General features: G+C 40.3%; 1 protein-coding gene across 1 annotated transcript in view; it reads left to right on the top strand.

Annotated features, from left to right (window-relative positions):
* Window positions 1–14569, top strand: part of LOC144770847 (putative DBH-like monooxygenase protein 2) — a 125140-nt gene extending 110571 nt beyond the window's left edge. Inside the window, exon 13 of the mRNA XM_078655627.1 lies at window positions 14087–14569. Within this exon, the coding sequence (XP_078511753.1) occupies window positions 14087–14305 (219 nt within the window). The 3' untranslated portion in view covers window positions 14306–14569. The remainder of the gene's footprint in view (window positions 1–14086) is intronic.
* Window positions 14570–15699: the final 1130 nt, after the last annotated feature.

The following is a 15699-nucleotide window of genomic DNA, read 5'->3' as shown; positions in this document are numbered from 1 at the left end:
AATCAAACGTGTCATTAGGTGCTGCAGTACCATGACTTCTGGGGAGCATTTTACACACTGCTTTCCTGGCTAAGTAATTTGATGTAACACTTAAGAAAAGAAAGATACAAATTTGATATCATAATGTTTTGGTCTACCCAAATTGAAATAGTCATTTAAAGCAAAAAGGGCAAGCTCCTCTCTTGGCACAAGCAGGGCATTCAATTAACAAGTTTCCAAAGGTGCCGAACTGGATATTATTTAAAATGGGCTTGTTAACAACAATGATAGGCAGAAGAGAAGAAGGAGGTGTAGGTTGCATATACCAAGACCAGCATGTTTATATGTGTAGAGGAAACAACTGAGGTGGCAGAAGCATGAGACTTCTACTGCATGTATTTCAGGAGTGACTTTCTACTAGTATTGAACCCACAAGTCTGGATAGCAGTACAGTTTAGAGCTGTATAATGAAATAAGGTAAACCAAGACAAATCTGAGATTCTGAAAATGGAATTTCACTGGACACATGAGAATATGCCGTAAACTGTATGAATTATATTGGTGGTAAACCTACACCAAATTGTAAGGCAACAAGAGTTGCACATTATAATGTAGGACCGTACCCATTCACTGACCGCACTCCTTTTGCAGGAAAGTAGATAACCTTATTTCTTCAATTTTATATGGGGATTGAAATAGATAAAACAACCAATGATATGAGAACAGTGAACTTTTTCCAATATTCTATTTTAGTATTGGCTTGCACTATTTAAGTAACCCCCGTGTTTAATTATGAAGTAATAGCAGTATGAAATAAAGTGCTCATTTTAGTATTACACCAACACTTAGATCTCAAACACTATCCTAAACACATTAAATACTGAGGTTTTCTTATCTAGGCAATGAATGGATAGATGTTCAGAAATATTTTATGTGACGAAATCCCATTGCTATAATCACTTTTAGGATAGTTTTAGTGATAGTCAAATACCTATGTATCCTTGTGGGTCAAAATCCTATTTTTATGTTAGTTATATTAAGAGAATATTTACATTTTTTTAGCAGATCAATGATGAGTTTGATATCTCACAGGTTTAATTTTATAAATATTTTCTGATATGCAAATCTGCAAGAAAAGGAGGTGTTAACTCAGGGCCTTTTTGCAGGGCTATTCCCTAATTTTTTGCCTTCTTCCTCCTATTTTTTCTTACTTGTTTTTGTTGGCTCTAGGACTCTGGGCACTTTACCACTGCTGATCAGTGCTAAAGTGCATATCCTCACTGTGTAAATTGTGATTATGATTGGTTATCTATAATTGGCGTGTTTAATTTACTTGTACGTCCTGCAAATCCAATGCTAATAGTGGGCCTGCAGCACTGATTGTGCCTCCCACTGCAGTGTCTGCAAGTGCAGTTTTAAAGTACAATGTAGATCTTGCGGGAAACAACTATTACAACGCAGTCATTACAACACAATACATTTACATCACAGTCATTCAAACGCAACAACCTTTACATCGCATGGCATTACAGCGCAGCCATTACAACGCATGTCACTATAAAACATGAAATTACAGTGCATGTCACTACAACGCATGCCATTACAACCTATTACCCCAACACTATCCAACAATTATGCTACTGTTGCCTTAAAAGTATTATGCATTGTGATGGTATGCGTTGTAGTGGTATGCGTTGCAATGGAATACGTTGTAAATGTAGTTTTTAAAAATGGCATGCGTTGTGAAATCATGTGTTGTAATGGATGTTGCGATGTAAAAACTGCCTTGTAAAGGCACGCATTGTAAATGTTTGCGTTGTAATGTGTCCTATTCGATATTGCAAGAGTACCCAAGTGCAAGTTTAAACTACCATGTCAATCGGGCAAGTGAACCCTCTTGCCAGGCCCAAACCTTCCCTTTCATCACATGTAAGGTACCAATAAGGTAGGCCCAATCAATTTAGCCTCATGGGCAGGGTGTAGTGTATGTGAAAAGTAGGACATGGATAGGTGTGTTTTCACTGCCCTGATAGTTAAATACTGCTAATTTCTTTTTTCACTATTTCAAGGACTTTCCGTCCCTTATGTTATCATTGGAGCTGCCTTGTAACAAACTGCACATGTAACTTTCAATTTGGAAAAGATAGAGATTTGAAGATTGGGCTCATCAAAATTGTGTGTTTAAAAATGCCACTTTTAAAAAGTGTATTTGGAAGGACAACAAGGGAACCCTACTCTATTGGAGCCTGGGTATAAAGCTTTAAGAAAACAACAACCGCTCCAGTGGATAGATCTAAAACACTTATAATAAGTAGTTATGCACAATGGCAATGTGGTGGTATGTTGGATGTCAAAGAAAGAAGCTGTCTACACATTTGGTCAGTTTGCCAGTGCATTTCCATTTTTTATACGAAACCTTCCTTTTTCTATATGTTATTTATTTTTCACTATAGAAGTGTAGTTTCTTTGATATACTCACTTGGGACACACCGTCACTTGTTATACCTTGTATGTAAATATTTCGTATACTATGTAAAAAATTATTTGTCTATGTTCTTATAAAAAATGGAAATGCACTGACAAACTGACCCACATTGACATTGTGCATAAATACTTATTATAAGTATTTTATATCTATCCACCGGAGCCGTTGTTGTTTTCTTAAAACCTTTAAAAACTGGGCATGTTCTTGTTTAACCAGCCCATGCCATCATGCCATGCCTGTTCGTGCTTTCCCTCTAAAAAGGCACAAACAGGGAGTTGAGGTGCGTCCTGCATATCCTGATGGCCCATCAACAGACTGATGGGCCTTCCTGTGCTAGAGTAGTGGGTGGGAGAAGTTCTCACTGACCCCTGAATTGGGCTGTGCCTGGCCTCCCACAATGCTGTCTCTAACCCCTGTAGTGTGTATGGAGCCAAGGCAGCGCAAGGCAAGAACTTGTGGACAACACATTCTTTGCTTTGAAGTATGCCTACTTCAAAGGCCAAAAGGGGTATAAGTATTGGACGAAAAACTCCAGACTTTTAGAACACATCTGGACTGAGGACTCTCCCAAGAAAGAGAGCTGAAGAGCTGTCAGGAGGAATACTGTCCCTTTGATTTGTGTTACTTTGCTGGGTTGGCCTGCAGTTAATACTTCTGTCTGTGGGCAGTGAAAGGACAGAACTTTTCTTTTGAATCCTGCTTTCCAAGTTTCTCCAAGGGCTTGTGTGTGCTTGTTTCCTATTAAGAAGTCTCAGCAACACAAAAGACAACCTGAAACTCTGCTGGTGCTGCTGGACTCTGTCATCTGTGAGTCCTGCCCTTGCCTGAGATGCCTTCCACCAGTCAAAGGGCCTCAGAAGTGTATTCTGCAACTGATCTGTGTAATAACTGGATAGAAGCAACACAAAGCTTTGCAAAGCCTCTGGGGGCCAACGCTGGATTACACCAAGCCTCACCAAGCTCTGCGCACAGCTGACAGCTCTTCGGAAACCGATGCCGGATGGAGCAAAGTACTGCCATGCAGCTTCTCAGAACCGACGCAGGGAGATGCAAACCCTCACCAAATCCCACCACACAGCTGACAACCAAATGACGTGAAGCCCCTCGAAGGCCCGCAAAGCCTCGCCGCTCAGCATCCCAGAACCAGCGCCGGACGACCCAAAGCCTTGCAAAGAAATTCACCATCTTTGGTGCACAAGGCATCGTACCTATGCTCCAAGTTTTCCACTGCAACCCCCGCTGACCAGAATCATCTTGGATTTTGATGCATCACTTCCCCTTACGGTCCACACAACCCATCCCCTGTGTGCAGCAGAACTGATGCATCGCCTCCTCAGGGACTCAAGAACTTACACATAGCTGTGTTTTACGATGCTTCCCTCCTCTGCAGCTGTTTTTCCTTGCGGCTTTTGATACATCTAAGGTACTTTGAGTAAAATCACCACATGCATAGAGTTTTATAGACAGAATTGATTAAACCTTTAAAAAGTTATATTTTGAGTTATGTATGTTGTTTTGGTCTTGTTTGGCTTAGATAAAGATTGCTTATTTGGTGTCAATTTGTAGTGTTTTCACTGTGTTAATGTGTGTGTTATGCACACATACTTAATCAGAATGGTGAAATAGCAATTGAATCTGCACCTAAATATAATTGATTCTCTCAACACACCAGCTAAGATGTCTAACTGATATATTAATAAAGGATCCTCCCATCATAGATTTAGATTTCAAGAGGCAGACTGAGAGCGAATGTTTACCACTTGCCCAGCGATGCAAACTTTTAGGGATGAGGTATTTATTAGAATTATTCTTAAAATTGGGCTTTTTTAGGGTTTGAAGATGTGTTGATAATGCTGTGATTTAATAAGGATTTCAAGTGTGATATTTGGTCCAGCAGAGAAATAATACTCAACAAGATATCAATCTGTTGAGTAAGGATCTACTTGATGTTTTCAATGTTGAGAAGCAACTAAACTTGGACAGCCCCACAACATTTCTTAAATGTGTTTGTGACAAAGTAAAGGTATATACATTGGATTTGTTGAATCATTATAGACTGGCCACAAGACCCCTGACGTTTCAGCTGCAGGATTGCAAACAATAAGCACTTTAGGTATTATAATTGTAAGAAAGTGTACTTTGAATTCTATAATACATAATAAGGAAAATATCAAAACTGTATCTAGACCATCTGTTGTTCAGTTGAAAGAACTACTTGGCAGTAATGTTTTCCCCAAATGTGCAGCTGCCACGCTAAAAATGAAATGTAAATGCACCACAACCTAGTAGCACTGCTATTTACTCTGACGCATCAAATATAACCAAATGCTTAAAGAGAATTAAATAAAACCTTTAAGTGTTTGGAGGTACAGCCTCACGGCCAGGAATTATTCAAAGTTGAAAAATGATGAGCAATAAGTGCAGGATTACCCGATATTTACTGCAGGAATCATATTGAGAAGTGGTACTGAGTCTCCACAAATCCAAACAAACAGGAGTTGCCCATTAACCCAGACTAGTGTCAGGGGCATTAAACATGAGAAGCAGCAATGACTCACGGTGGTATCATTATGAATACAACCATAAATCAGGAGATTTGTGAATTAGTCTCCAAGCTATTCCAATCTACAGAGAAAACAAACGAGCTCACAAACCAAAATCTCTAACAACATTTTTTAATGCACTTTGATGCAATATGTAGATACATGTAGCCAAAAAACTGAGAATTAACAGGGAGAGCTAGAGCACAACTTTAAGTGGAAAAGTCTTCCTTTTCTAATGATGTGTATGCAGTCAGTATCCAAAGGTATGGCTGTTTTTGTGGGTGACCAATGGTCCTAAATCAATAAATGAAAGTGGTAGCTTTGCAATCTTAGTGTGTTCACATACTCTCAGTGAAATGGCCCCCCTTAAGAGGTCCTCTGTGTAGTCACAGTGGATTTTCCATGGGGGAACCCTTCTTGTGGTTTCCTAGAATATTTAGTTGCTTTCTATATGAGATTTGTGCCTCTCCTGCAAAAGCAACGGTCTTGAAGGTATGTTTAGAAAAAATTGCCCAACTTTGTATAGCCTCTTTGGACACCAAAAATAGGAAAAATCACTGTCTAGTGCAGTTCATCACAATTGAGATATGAAATTGGGAAAACCTAAGTCCTAAGCTCCTTTGAAATGCTCATGTCACAGGGAGCAAGATGGTGGCTGCTTGATCGCTGTGCCAGCAGCCTTCCCAAGCTTGCAAATATTAACCAATTTCCTTCTGACACTAAGTAATGCAGACGGTGGTATTTCAGGTTGTTAGAAGGCTGCAATCCCACCTGAAAGGAAAACTCTATTTGGAGCCTATTGAAGTTAAAAAGCTTACCTTGCAAAAGCTCCAAGCAGCAACAGAGGTGCTTGGTGGGCTTGACTCTCAATGCTGGTGGAGCTAGAAGGTTGCGATCACTTTGAAGGGGAATAAGGCTGCTAAGGATTGCAGCGAAGCTGGAGCACTCAAGAGGCGAGGGGAGACTCTCTCAGCCGGAAGATGTTGGTCGACAAAGGTTGGATGGCAGATCCATTCATAGGTACGATGCGGAAGACGCAGGCAGCAGAGCAAAATTGAAGGTGATTTTGTCTACCGCAAACCCGCCGAGAGGGAAACAGGCAGTACTCCCAGAGATCTTTGTGGGAGGAGTTGGGGCAGCAACAATAAAGTCGGCTCCTTGGAGGCTCCAGCTGGGTCCCTTCGGGCAAGAGTAATGGCAGCAAATGTCTCTTTGGGTACAAATACCATGAGTTTCTGCTTTACCTGCTTCAACCTGTTTGACATCACTTGGCAATATAGCAGCAGATAAGTTTGTTTAAACCTGCATCCAGGCGAGATAGGGGACGGGTCAGCGTATTGTGTCTCTCCATTAATCCAAGCTTTGCTAACTTCAGGCCTGACTGACTCAGAAATCAACTCCTGGGGGTGGGGGGAGCACCAGCCTAATCCTGGGGGACAGAAGCTGAAAGCTGAGGGCACTCCAGGTGAGGCTTTTTTTTCTCTTACTGATGATTCTGATCTATCTGGGGCTAGTGATATCCAATCTGATACAGCCTCTGCACGAGGCACCTCTGGGGACTGTCTTGACAGTTCTTCAGTCAAGCCCGCCACTCAAAATTGGGTGGCGTCTCAGAAAAGAAAAACATGGAATGGAAAATTGTTATCTGGCGAGGTTGGATTTGATTCTGATCATAGCTCTACCAATCAATTGAAATGGGACAATTCTGATTCAAATTTGGCTCTGGGTAGGGTGGTTCAGCAGCTAGAGGAACCCTGTGGGATGTGCCAGTCTCGAATCTAGAGTCCGAAACTCCCCCCTCGATGAAACGGATCTATTCCAATCAGAAACAAATGCAAATTGAAGTCCTTATAAGAGAGCTGGTTTGGCCACTAAAAAGCTTCAAGGGGCCATGTGTAAGGTCAACAAGATTTCTATGGAAATTTCAGAGCGTACAACTGCTGTGGCAGAACGGACAGTAGTGCTAGAGGCTGGGGCTGAGGCTATGGGATGTCAGTTAGCCTCTCAAGAAGGTCTAGTGTCAGACATGCTATGGAAGTCCGAAGATTTTGGGAATCACCAGCATAGAAACAATCTCAGATTTCTTGGTATGGCTGAGAATGCTGAGGGGGCGATATTTAGGTCTTTATGCTGAGAGTGTTGATGGGAGCCTTCCCCAAGCTGGCACATTGGGATTGAGAGGCGGAGGTGAAGAGAGTGCGTAAATTCCCTCTCATGAAAAAAAAAGAGGTAACCAGATACTAATGAGAAACCTGGAGCCATCATGACATTTTTGGGGAATTTGTAAAGGCTAAGCCTGAGTACATTTGAGGGCCAAACCTTTTTTGTCAAGTCCTATTTCTGCCACATGACTGTGGAGAGAAGGTGGCGACTATGACAAATGATTGGGCCCTTCCAAAGACTTGACTGCGAAGTTTAACTGTTGAGCCCTGCCCAACTTATGGTCATTTTTAAAGGAAACACTAGGGTTTTTTCATTCGAAATTAAATCCCAAGTATTCCTGAATAAGATTTAGACCAGGGGGAGTAGTGAGTGATTATGGGTTGAATAATAGGCATGTTCAGGACTAAAAGTTCCATGATGAAGAGCTTAGAAATGATGACAATTAAAATCTGCCCAGGGGTTTAACCAACGTCATGGAGTGGGCTGAGGTGATTCTTTCACAAATGGTTAGTCCTCATTTTTGTCTGTGCTTGGTTTTTCTTTTTGGATTTTCTTGGACTCTTTTTGATCACCAGTCTGATAGTATGTGGTGGGGTGGTTCTGGGAACGAAGCTTGGGGGCGGCGGGTATGTAGGAGGCATCATAAGGGTCTTTTTGATGCCATTGCTCATTACGAGAGGCATGGTGGGTTTAGGGGTGGTTGGGAGCTGGGGGCTGGAGGCTGGGGGACTTGGTGGGGGGACTGGCTGGTGGGTGGAGGGGAAGTCCTAAGCATGTTTTTTAGGAGAATGGCTATGGATAGGACAGCTGATATGTGAGCGGTGGATTACAACCAAATATAGATGAGTCAGCTAAGGATAGCATCATTAAATATATGTATTTTAAATAATCCCTTGCGAAAATGAAGGATCAATGTGGACAGACAATTCTTGAATGTAGATATTCTATGTCTTCAAGAGACGCATGTAGAGGCACGTAGGCGTGAAGTTGTAGACCTAGCCGGGTATCAATTAGAGACCAATACGGGGTGTGGCTATTATGGCCTGTAAGGGGAGTGTTAGGTTCCCACAGACTAGTGTGGATAAATATGGCCGATGGATTATGGTGCAATGTTGTTTTGTGTACACAACAACACGTTTGTACTATGTGCAGTTTATGGCTCAGTGGCGATCTTTGACTGGCTCAACAATGAATTGGCTGACTAGCCCCTCCCTCTCATAATTTGTGGCAACTTTAATAATTACACTAATGGTACAGATGGTATTTTTTGTGACAGTGGAGGCACAATACCAGGGCCGAAAACCAAAGGTATATAGATCCCTGGGGTACCTATGTCAGACCCATAGGATATCCGATGTTTGGGCTAAAAAGGAGCCACTCAATCTAGGATACATGTTCTTCGCTGCCCCACATTGGGTCCTAGCTTTAGGCTAGATTTTTATTTATGTCATATGAATTAGCTCTGACATGCAGAACATATAAATACACCAGGGTTATATCTGATCATAACCCTTTGGTGGTAGAGTTAGAGATGGATGTAGCTCTCCCTTCTGCCTCAATCCGGTCATTTGATAGTGCCTTGCTGTATGACGAGGAATATATAAATCATATGAATAATTGGATATTGAGGTTCATTGCTGATAAATTAGGGAGTGTCATGATAGAGGTTGTGTGGGATGTTTTTAAGTCGGGGGCCCGGGGGGGGGGAGACTACTGGAGTCACCTGGGCCCAACAGAAAAAGGGGAAAAAACTGCTCCAGGAACTGTATGAGAAGCTAGTGGCTGCAGAAAAACAACTAATTATGGCAGTACCTAGGGGGGATAATTTAGAACAGACTCAGCTGTGTGTGGTGATTGCCAAATCAGCGATAGTTGATATTTCAGCAAAATAGGCCACAGAGAAATACTCAGCATGGAAGAATATGACGTATGAATTTAATGAAAGCGCGAGGCACCAGCTGGCGGTGCGCACAAGACAAAAGTTAACATATGGTCAGATTAGGGAGATTCAGGATCCATTCAGTGGGTTGATCTCTGATTGGGTCGGCATACGAGCCTCCTTTCAAAAATACTATCAGCAATTATATATGAAGGAGAAGTCTCAAATAGGCCAAAAATTGACAATTACCTAGAGGTTATGCCATATGGGGGATTAACTACACAAAAGAACAGACTGTTGGAGCACCCAATTTTGGGAGAAGAGGTCATTAAAGCTATTGAATCTGTCCAGGATGGATCTTATACCTGGAGAGCTATATAAGGTGTTTGCCTCCCGCCTGCATGCTCTTGTGGAGGAGTTTTTTTTTTTTAAAACACTATCAGGGAGAGAGGCACCAGAGTATTGAGCTTTGGCGTATTTAATAGTTTTCTCTAAGAAAGGGAAACCTTCCCAAGAACTAGAATTAGACCGGCCAATCACTTTGGTTAGTAGTGACGTTCAAATCTATGCCAATGTTTTTGCCATCACATTGGCTGAGGTCTTCAAAACATTATTCTCTCCAGCTCAACATAGTTTCATTCCCGGATGGAGTACAGTAGAATATATTATTCGGGCAATCACATTATTTGATGCCGCAAGCGTAGCTGGAGGTCCTATGGCTTTAATTCTACTTGACGCAGTGTAAGGTTTTAATAGGGTGTCCTGGCCTTTCCTATGGGCAGTAATGGGTAAAAAAGGTCTGGGACCAGGGTTCATTACTGCAATTCAATCTCTATGTTGCAATCCTATCACCAAGATCTTAGTAATGTGAGGGATGTCCGATGTATTGGCTACAGAATGTGGTACAAGACAAAGGTGTCCCTGTTCTCCTCTATTGTTCCCCTCTGCATAAATCCATTGATTAGGAAAATCACTGATAATCCCCAAATTTCATTGTAGAGGGGGTGGGGGTGTAAAAAACTAGCCTATGTCGATGACTTGGCAGTTACCAAGTCTGACCCCGAGGGTGCCATGAGAGAGAAAGAGATGTAGGGGGCAAAGTTTGGACAGTTGTCGGTTTAACTGCTAAACCAGAACAAAACCCAAACTGTGGTCAACAGAATGGTTCAACCAAGCAATAGCCTGGTGGTTTCACATGTCGTCTATCTTGGAGTGGGTATCTCCTCTGAGACAGAGAAAATTGTGGAGAATAACTTGGGCCCGCTGATTCATAGAACTAAACTTGATTTTGCAAGAATGAATAAATAAGAGATTTCCTGAAAATAAAGGTGGGAGATAAGTGTTTTTTTTAGATTTGATGAGATTGACTTACAATTCAAATCTCAACCCTTGCTGGGTATACTATATAGGAAACAGAATGCCAGGACGGTGGATGACCTAGCTAAGCATATTAGTAGGTGGGAAGAAATCTTACGAGTGGGTATAGGGGAGTGCAAAGACTCTTTGGGGCATAATACCAACAAGTAGAGATAATTATTGCTAAATAGGCTTAGCGAACATTTTTTTATCGCTGCCTAAGGCTGGATATGTTAGCGGAGAAAACATGCTATTAGCAACGTTTTTCTCCATTGTGCTAAAATATCCAGCGATAGCGGCAAAATGCGTGAATATCGCTGACAATACAGCGATATTCACGTATTAGCGATGAAATGCTCTTAGCCATGTTATCCATCTCCCATTGGATAACATGGCTAAGAACTGGTTGGAGCAGGCATTGATTTTTGGCGATAGCCGGAATATTTCCATCAATACGCCTGCCTTGCTAATAGGCGATAGCGACGTTAGCGACTGCTTTCAGTCGCTAACAGGTTGGGTACGCCCACTTTGCATGTCATTAGCGATAAATATCGCTAACATGCAAAGCGGGCCCCAAACCGCTCGCTATCGCCTAAAAGCTGTCGCTAACATCAGTTAGCAACAGCTTGCTAATAGAGCAATAGAATTATCGCCGCTTAGCGGCCGAAAACGGCCGCTAAACCGGCGATAATTGCCTATCGCCACCCTTGGTAATATGCCCCTTTGAGTTTTGCACAATCCACTTTAGTTTCAGCTAACCTACAGATGAAGCATTTCAAAGCTTGGTATAATCTTTATATTACTCCAGCAAAAATAGTGAAATGGGGAGGTTCTACGCGGTGGACCTTATTAACATGTTTGCAACCTGCCCTAGCATTGACAGCCACAAAAAGGATGTAGGTAGAATAATAGAGACACAGTTGGGGCTTTGGGTAGCAGTTACTCCCCAGCTCATCATCACAGGGGTAGGCGAGGACTGGATACCAAGCCATGCCCAGGCCATTATGTTTGTTGGTATGACAGTACTAAGGCTCTGTCTGGCCACAGAATAACTAGACCCAGTCCCGATCACAATTCAGCATTGAATGGCTCGACTCTTAGCTATATATCATATGGAATCAGCAGTTTATGTTCAGGAGGACAGAGTAGCAAAGAAATGGGGGTTGAAAATCTGGGCACCTTTGAGGAACTGGAAAAGAGATTTGGATGGGGATGCTATGGATGGGGAAGGCGCTCGGGGGTGTAGGCCGGGGTTGGAAGGGAGCGGGACAGCCTAGGCCATGATGAACTTGTTCTGATGATTTCTTTTATTCTTTCCTGTATGTATGAGTTGTTTTTTGTTTTCCGTCATTTGTAACTTTCTCAATGGATGAATTAGATTTTTCTTGGCTTGGAACGGGGTTAGAGAGAGGGGGTTGGATTGGGGGATTTGTATGTTAAAATCAGACCAACTATGACTTTATCTATTCCTGCAGGCTGCCCTTACCCAAGTATAGGTTTTAATGTTTGATGGCCTAAACACTTCCTCTATGTGGATATTACCCCTTTTGCAATGTCAGGAGACATCCTGAGGGACATAGGGCAGCATTATTAAGGGAAGAAAAGCAGTTTCTAAGTTAATTCTTTTTATCTGTCTGATTATCAATTATAAGGGATAGTTCATGCATTACCTACTGGCCCCATGTCACCAACTCCTACTTATTTTTAAGAGATGTAATCCACAAAAATAAAGAATCATGTTATTCTTAAAACATTATCCAAAGAAAAAGGAAAGAGGTGGCAATTCTAAAGTATAATATATGCTATGGTATATACCAAATAACAAGCAATGAGTCCACTCCCCCATTTTCCTTTTCCTTTCCGTTTCCCACTCATTCCTTCCCTTAACTAATTGTTGCAGGTTAACAGTGTACATACTTGGGCAATATTAGGTTGGCATATATGTTTCAAGTGTTTTCATAACCAACTCCAAATGAGTCAAACTATCCTGTGTCTCAATACCTTTGGGAATATGAAAGACTATATTGATAACATTGTATGACATGGAGTTTATCGAAACAGATGCTCTGAAATGGAGAGATCATATCCACATACTTGAGCTCAAAATCTCTATGGCTTCAAACGTAATCTATAGGAGTCTGCAGGCCTCTGCTTTGGGATTCATAAGGCAGTTAGAATAGTGTTCAGCACATAAAATAGATGCTTTTCTCTAACGAGGTTCTCCTTCAATGACTAGAGAGTTTTGTGGCCTAAAGGCATACATTTGATCCTATACATTCCTATAGAAACAAACAATTAGAATAGTTCCCTTCATGCTGGCTGACAGTACAAACCTAATCAAAAGTGAAAGATGAGGTTTTGAAGGAAGATGAAGACAGGGACATTATATATTAGGTATAGGTATTATCATACTTTCACTAGTATTGTTTTTCCTAATAGATAAATGGTTAATAGAATGGGCAGGGAGCTTGGTTGCCTATTGTGAGTGCCCAAAGACGTTTTAGACCTACCATATATTCATTATATGCAAATATCTTCTACATGTCAACCACCAATTTCTTCTTCTTGTTTTGTCTCTCATATTTGTAGACTATTCTCTCCGGTGTCAAGCATTCACTTGAGCTACTTTACAGATTTGATTTTCCAAAATCCTGCTCATGATCCTGTGCACTTCAAAGTGTTCTGCTGTGTTTATAGAGTGGGATTAGTAGCTTTTTTTCAGCATCAAATCACAGAAAGTGCTCAGAAGGCAGATGCTGTTAATATAATACTTTCCATTTCTGTTTAGACCTGTGGATTGTGGCCTGGACAATGGGGGGCTTATTCACAAATGTACATATACAAACATATATTTACTCACATGTATACTTACTACTACTACACCAAGATGCAAGTCTTCACTTTTTTGGTATTCATCTTTTAACTTTACATGTAGGAGTATCCTCTCCCTCATTGTACATTTAAACACAGAAATAATTAATAGCAATCAAGTGGAGCGGTATGTCTTGCTCCACATGAACAAATCTACACATGTATTTTATAATTTGTAAATCAGACCCTATAGGTAAAGCAAATGCATTAATTGAATAAGTTGAAAAGAAATCTATTGAACATGTTTTTGAAAGGACCAATGAGAACCTGAAAAAGAAACATAAAAATGCAAAGCACAAACATGGAATGCAATTGAAAACTTGGAAATATGGCCTTTATGGTCTCGGTATCACTATCATGCTGTCCTTGCCTTGGGCTGTTAGGAAGGTGCACGGAATTGGCACCTGAAAGGGTGCATCAATAAACCCTCTTTTCCCAGAGGAAACCAAAATGCATGGTCAAAAGTGACAGGCTGAGCAAAGCTTCCCTAGGTTCCACAACCAAAATAATGAATCCACTCAGTGCCTCCTTTTATTTGAGCCACAGTTGCTGGTGTGGTTGTGTTATGGCATGAATGTGTGCACCCATGCATGCATGTATGCGCTAGAGTGTGTGAGTGCAATTTGCTGAGACATGTCACTAATCATAGGAAATTGGAACACATGGAGGATGGAGTATCAGCAGGCCAATCAGAACTGTATGTTGTAGGTCTTTGAACAATTGGCATATTATAAGCTAGTTTAATAGCTTTGTCAATTGACACAGTGTTTTGTGATAATTAATGTCTTCCAATATGTTCTCTGCTTTCAGGGATCATTAATACAGGATACTGGATTTGTTCGCAACATCACCCCACCAGAAGTCCCTCCCTGCAACAGTTCAGAGACATCCAGCACCACCCCAACTATGTCATCCATGTCACCAATGACTGTAGCTTATTGCCCCAATGGACAATACCCTTCATCAGGACACCTTTGCCTCTCACTCGTTCTCCTGTCAACATTCTCTGTCATTGTTTTGTCATTTTAGATTTCCAAAGGCTAAATATATGTACACCAAATAGTACTGGGTAAATGCAATAGGAATGGAAGCACACAATATAAAACATACATATATAATTTATATATGTGTGTGAATGTGTTTATGGGTTGAATTTTCTTCACATTAGCCACTTGGTACTCTTTGCTTACTCACCCAGAATATCTCTGAAAATAGCATAACACATTCTTTTACAAACTATTTAACTTATTAAGTTAATTAAAAATGTAGTTTAGAGCAGCTATGATGAAAACATGTGATATTTGCCAAAACTGCTTTTTTTCAGCTCTATGTTCCGCAAACTTGGCCCAAGTGCATTATTGCACTTCAAACAGAAAACACTTTTACATGAGAACCAGACGTTACGGGCCCAATTCAGAAAGGTAAACGTTGACCTGAAGTCTAACTTTAGGCCTGAAGTATAACTTTAGACCTGATTTACAAAGGGGCTCTGTATGCGAATGTCTGACAAAATATAGAAAGAGAAAATGTAGACCTACAAAAATATCGGAGCAAAAATATAGATGTCAACAATATCAACATCCTATCTACAACATGGTAAGCAGAAATATATCGAAAAAAGATACCGATGTCAAAAATATCGTTTTAAAAAAAATATCATTTTTTTCCATTAAAAAATGATGTAAAATAAAGTAAATAATACTTAAAAATATAATAAACATAGTTAAAAGTACTTTATAATATTACAAATAAATAAGTAATATACAAAATGTAATACAAATTTAATTAAACATATACATATAAAATGTAATATAGATATTTAATCAATTTTAATAATTATTTTAATACTTTATAAATATTTAAAAATATTATGAATTACAAAATCATCTATACACATAAATAACAAATAAAAATTAAATAATTATGCAAAACAAATTAAAAAAAGAAATGTACTTTTAATATTTGTAAAATTAATTAAATACTACTTTAACTAAAACAATACAAAACATATTAAATAACAGAGGGAATAAAATACTATTACAACTGCAAAAAAAAATAACAGTAAGGAAAATGTTGGATAGCGTAGGGGTAAAAATTACTATTCCCACTCCAAAGAGTGCAACAGTAGGGAAAGTGTTGGATAGCGTATGGGTAAAAATTACTATTCCAACTCCAGGGAGTGCAACAGTAGGGAAAGTGTTGGATGGCGTAGGGGTATAAATTACTAATCCAACTCCAGAGAGTGCAACAGTAGAGAAAGTGTTGGATAGCGTAGGGTTAAAAATTACTATTCCCACTCCAGGGAGTGCAACAGTAGGGAAAGTGTTGGATGGTGTAGGTGTAAAAATTACTATTCCAACTCCAGAGAGTGCAACAGTAGGGAAAGTGTCGGATAGTGTAGAAGTTAAAAATAACATAGTTAT

Source organism: Lissotriton helveticus, chromosome 7, assembly GCF_964261635.1.
Source record: "Lissotriton helveticus chromosome 7, aLisHel1.1, whole genome shotgun sequence".
Classification (NCBI taxonomy): Eukaryota; Metazoa; Chordata; class Amphibia; order Caudata; family Salamandridae; genus Lissotriton; species Lissotriton helveticus.
Note: the sequence above shows the minus strand (reverse complement) of the source record. Positions and strands in the feature narration are given on the sequence as shown.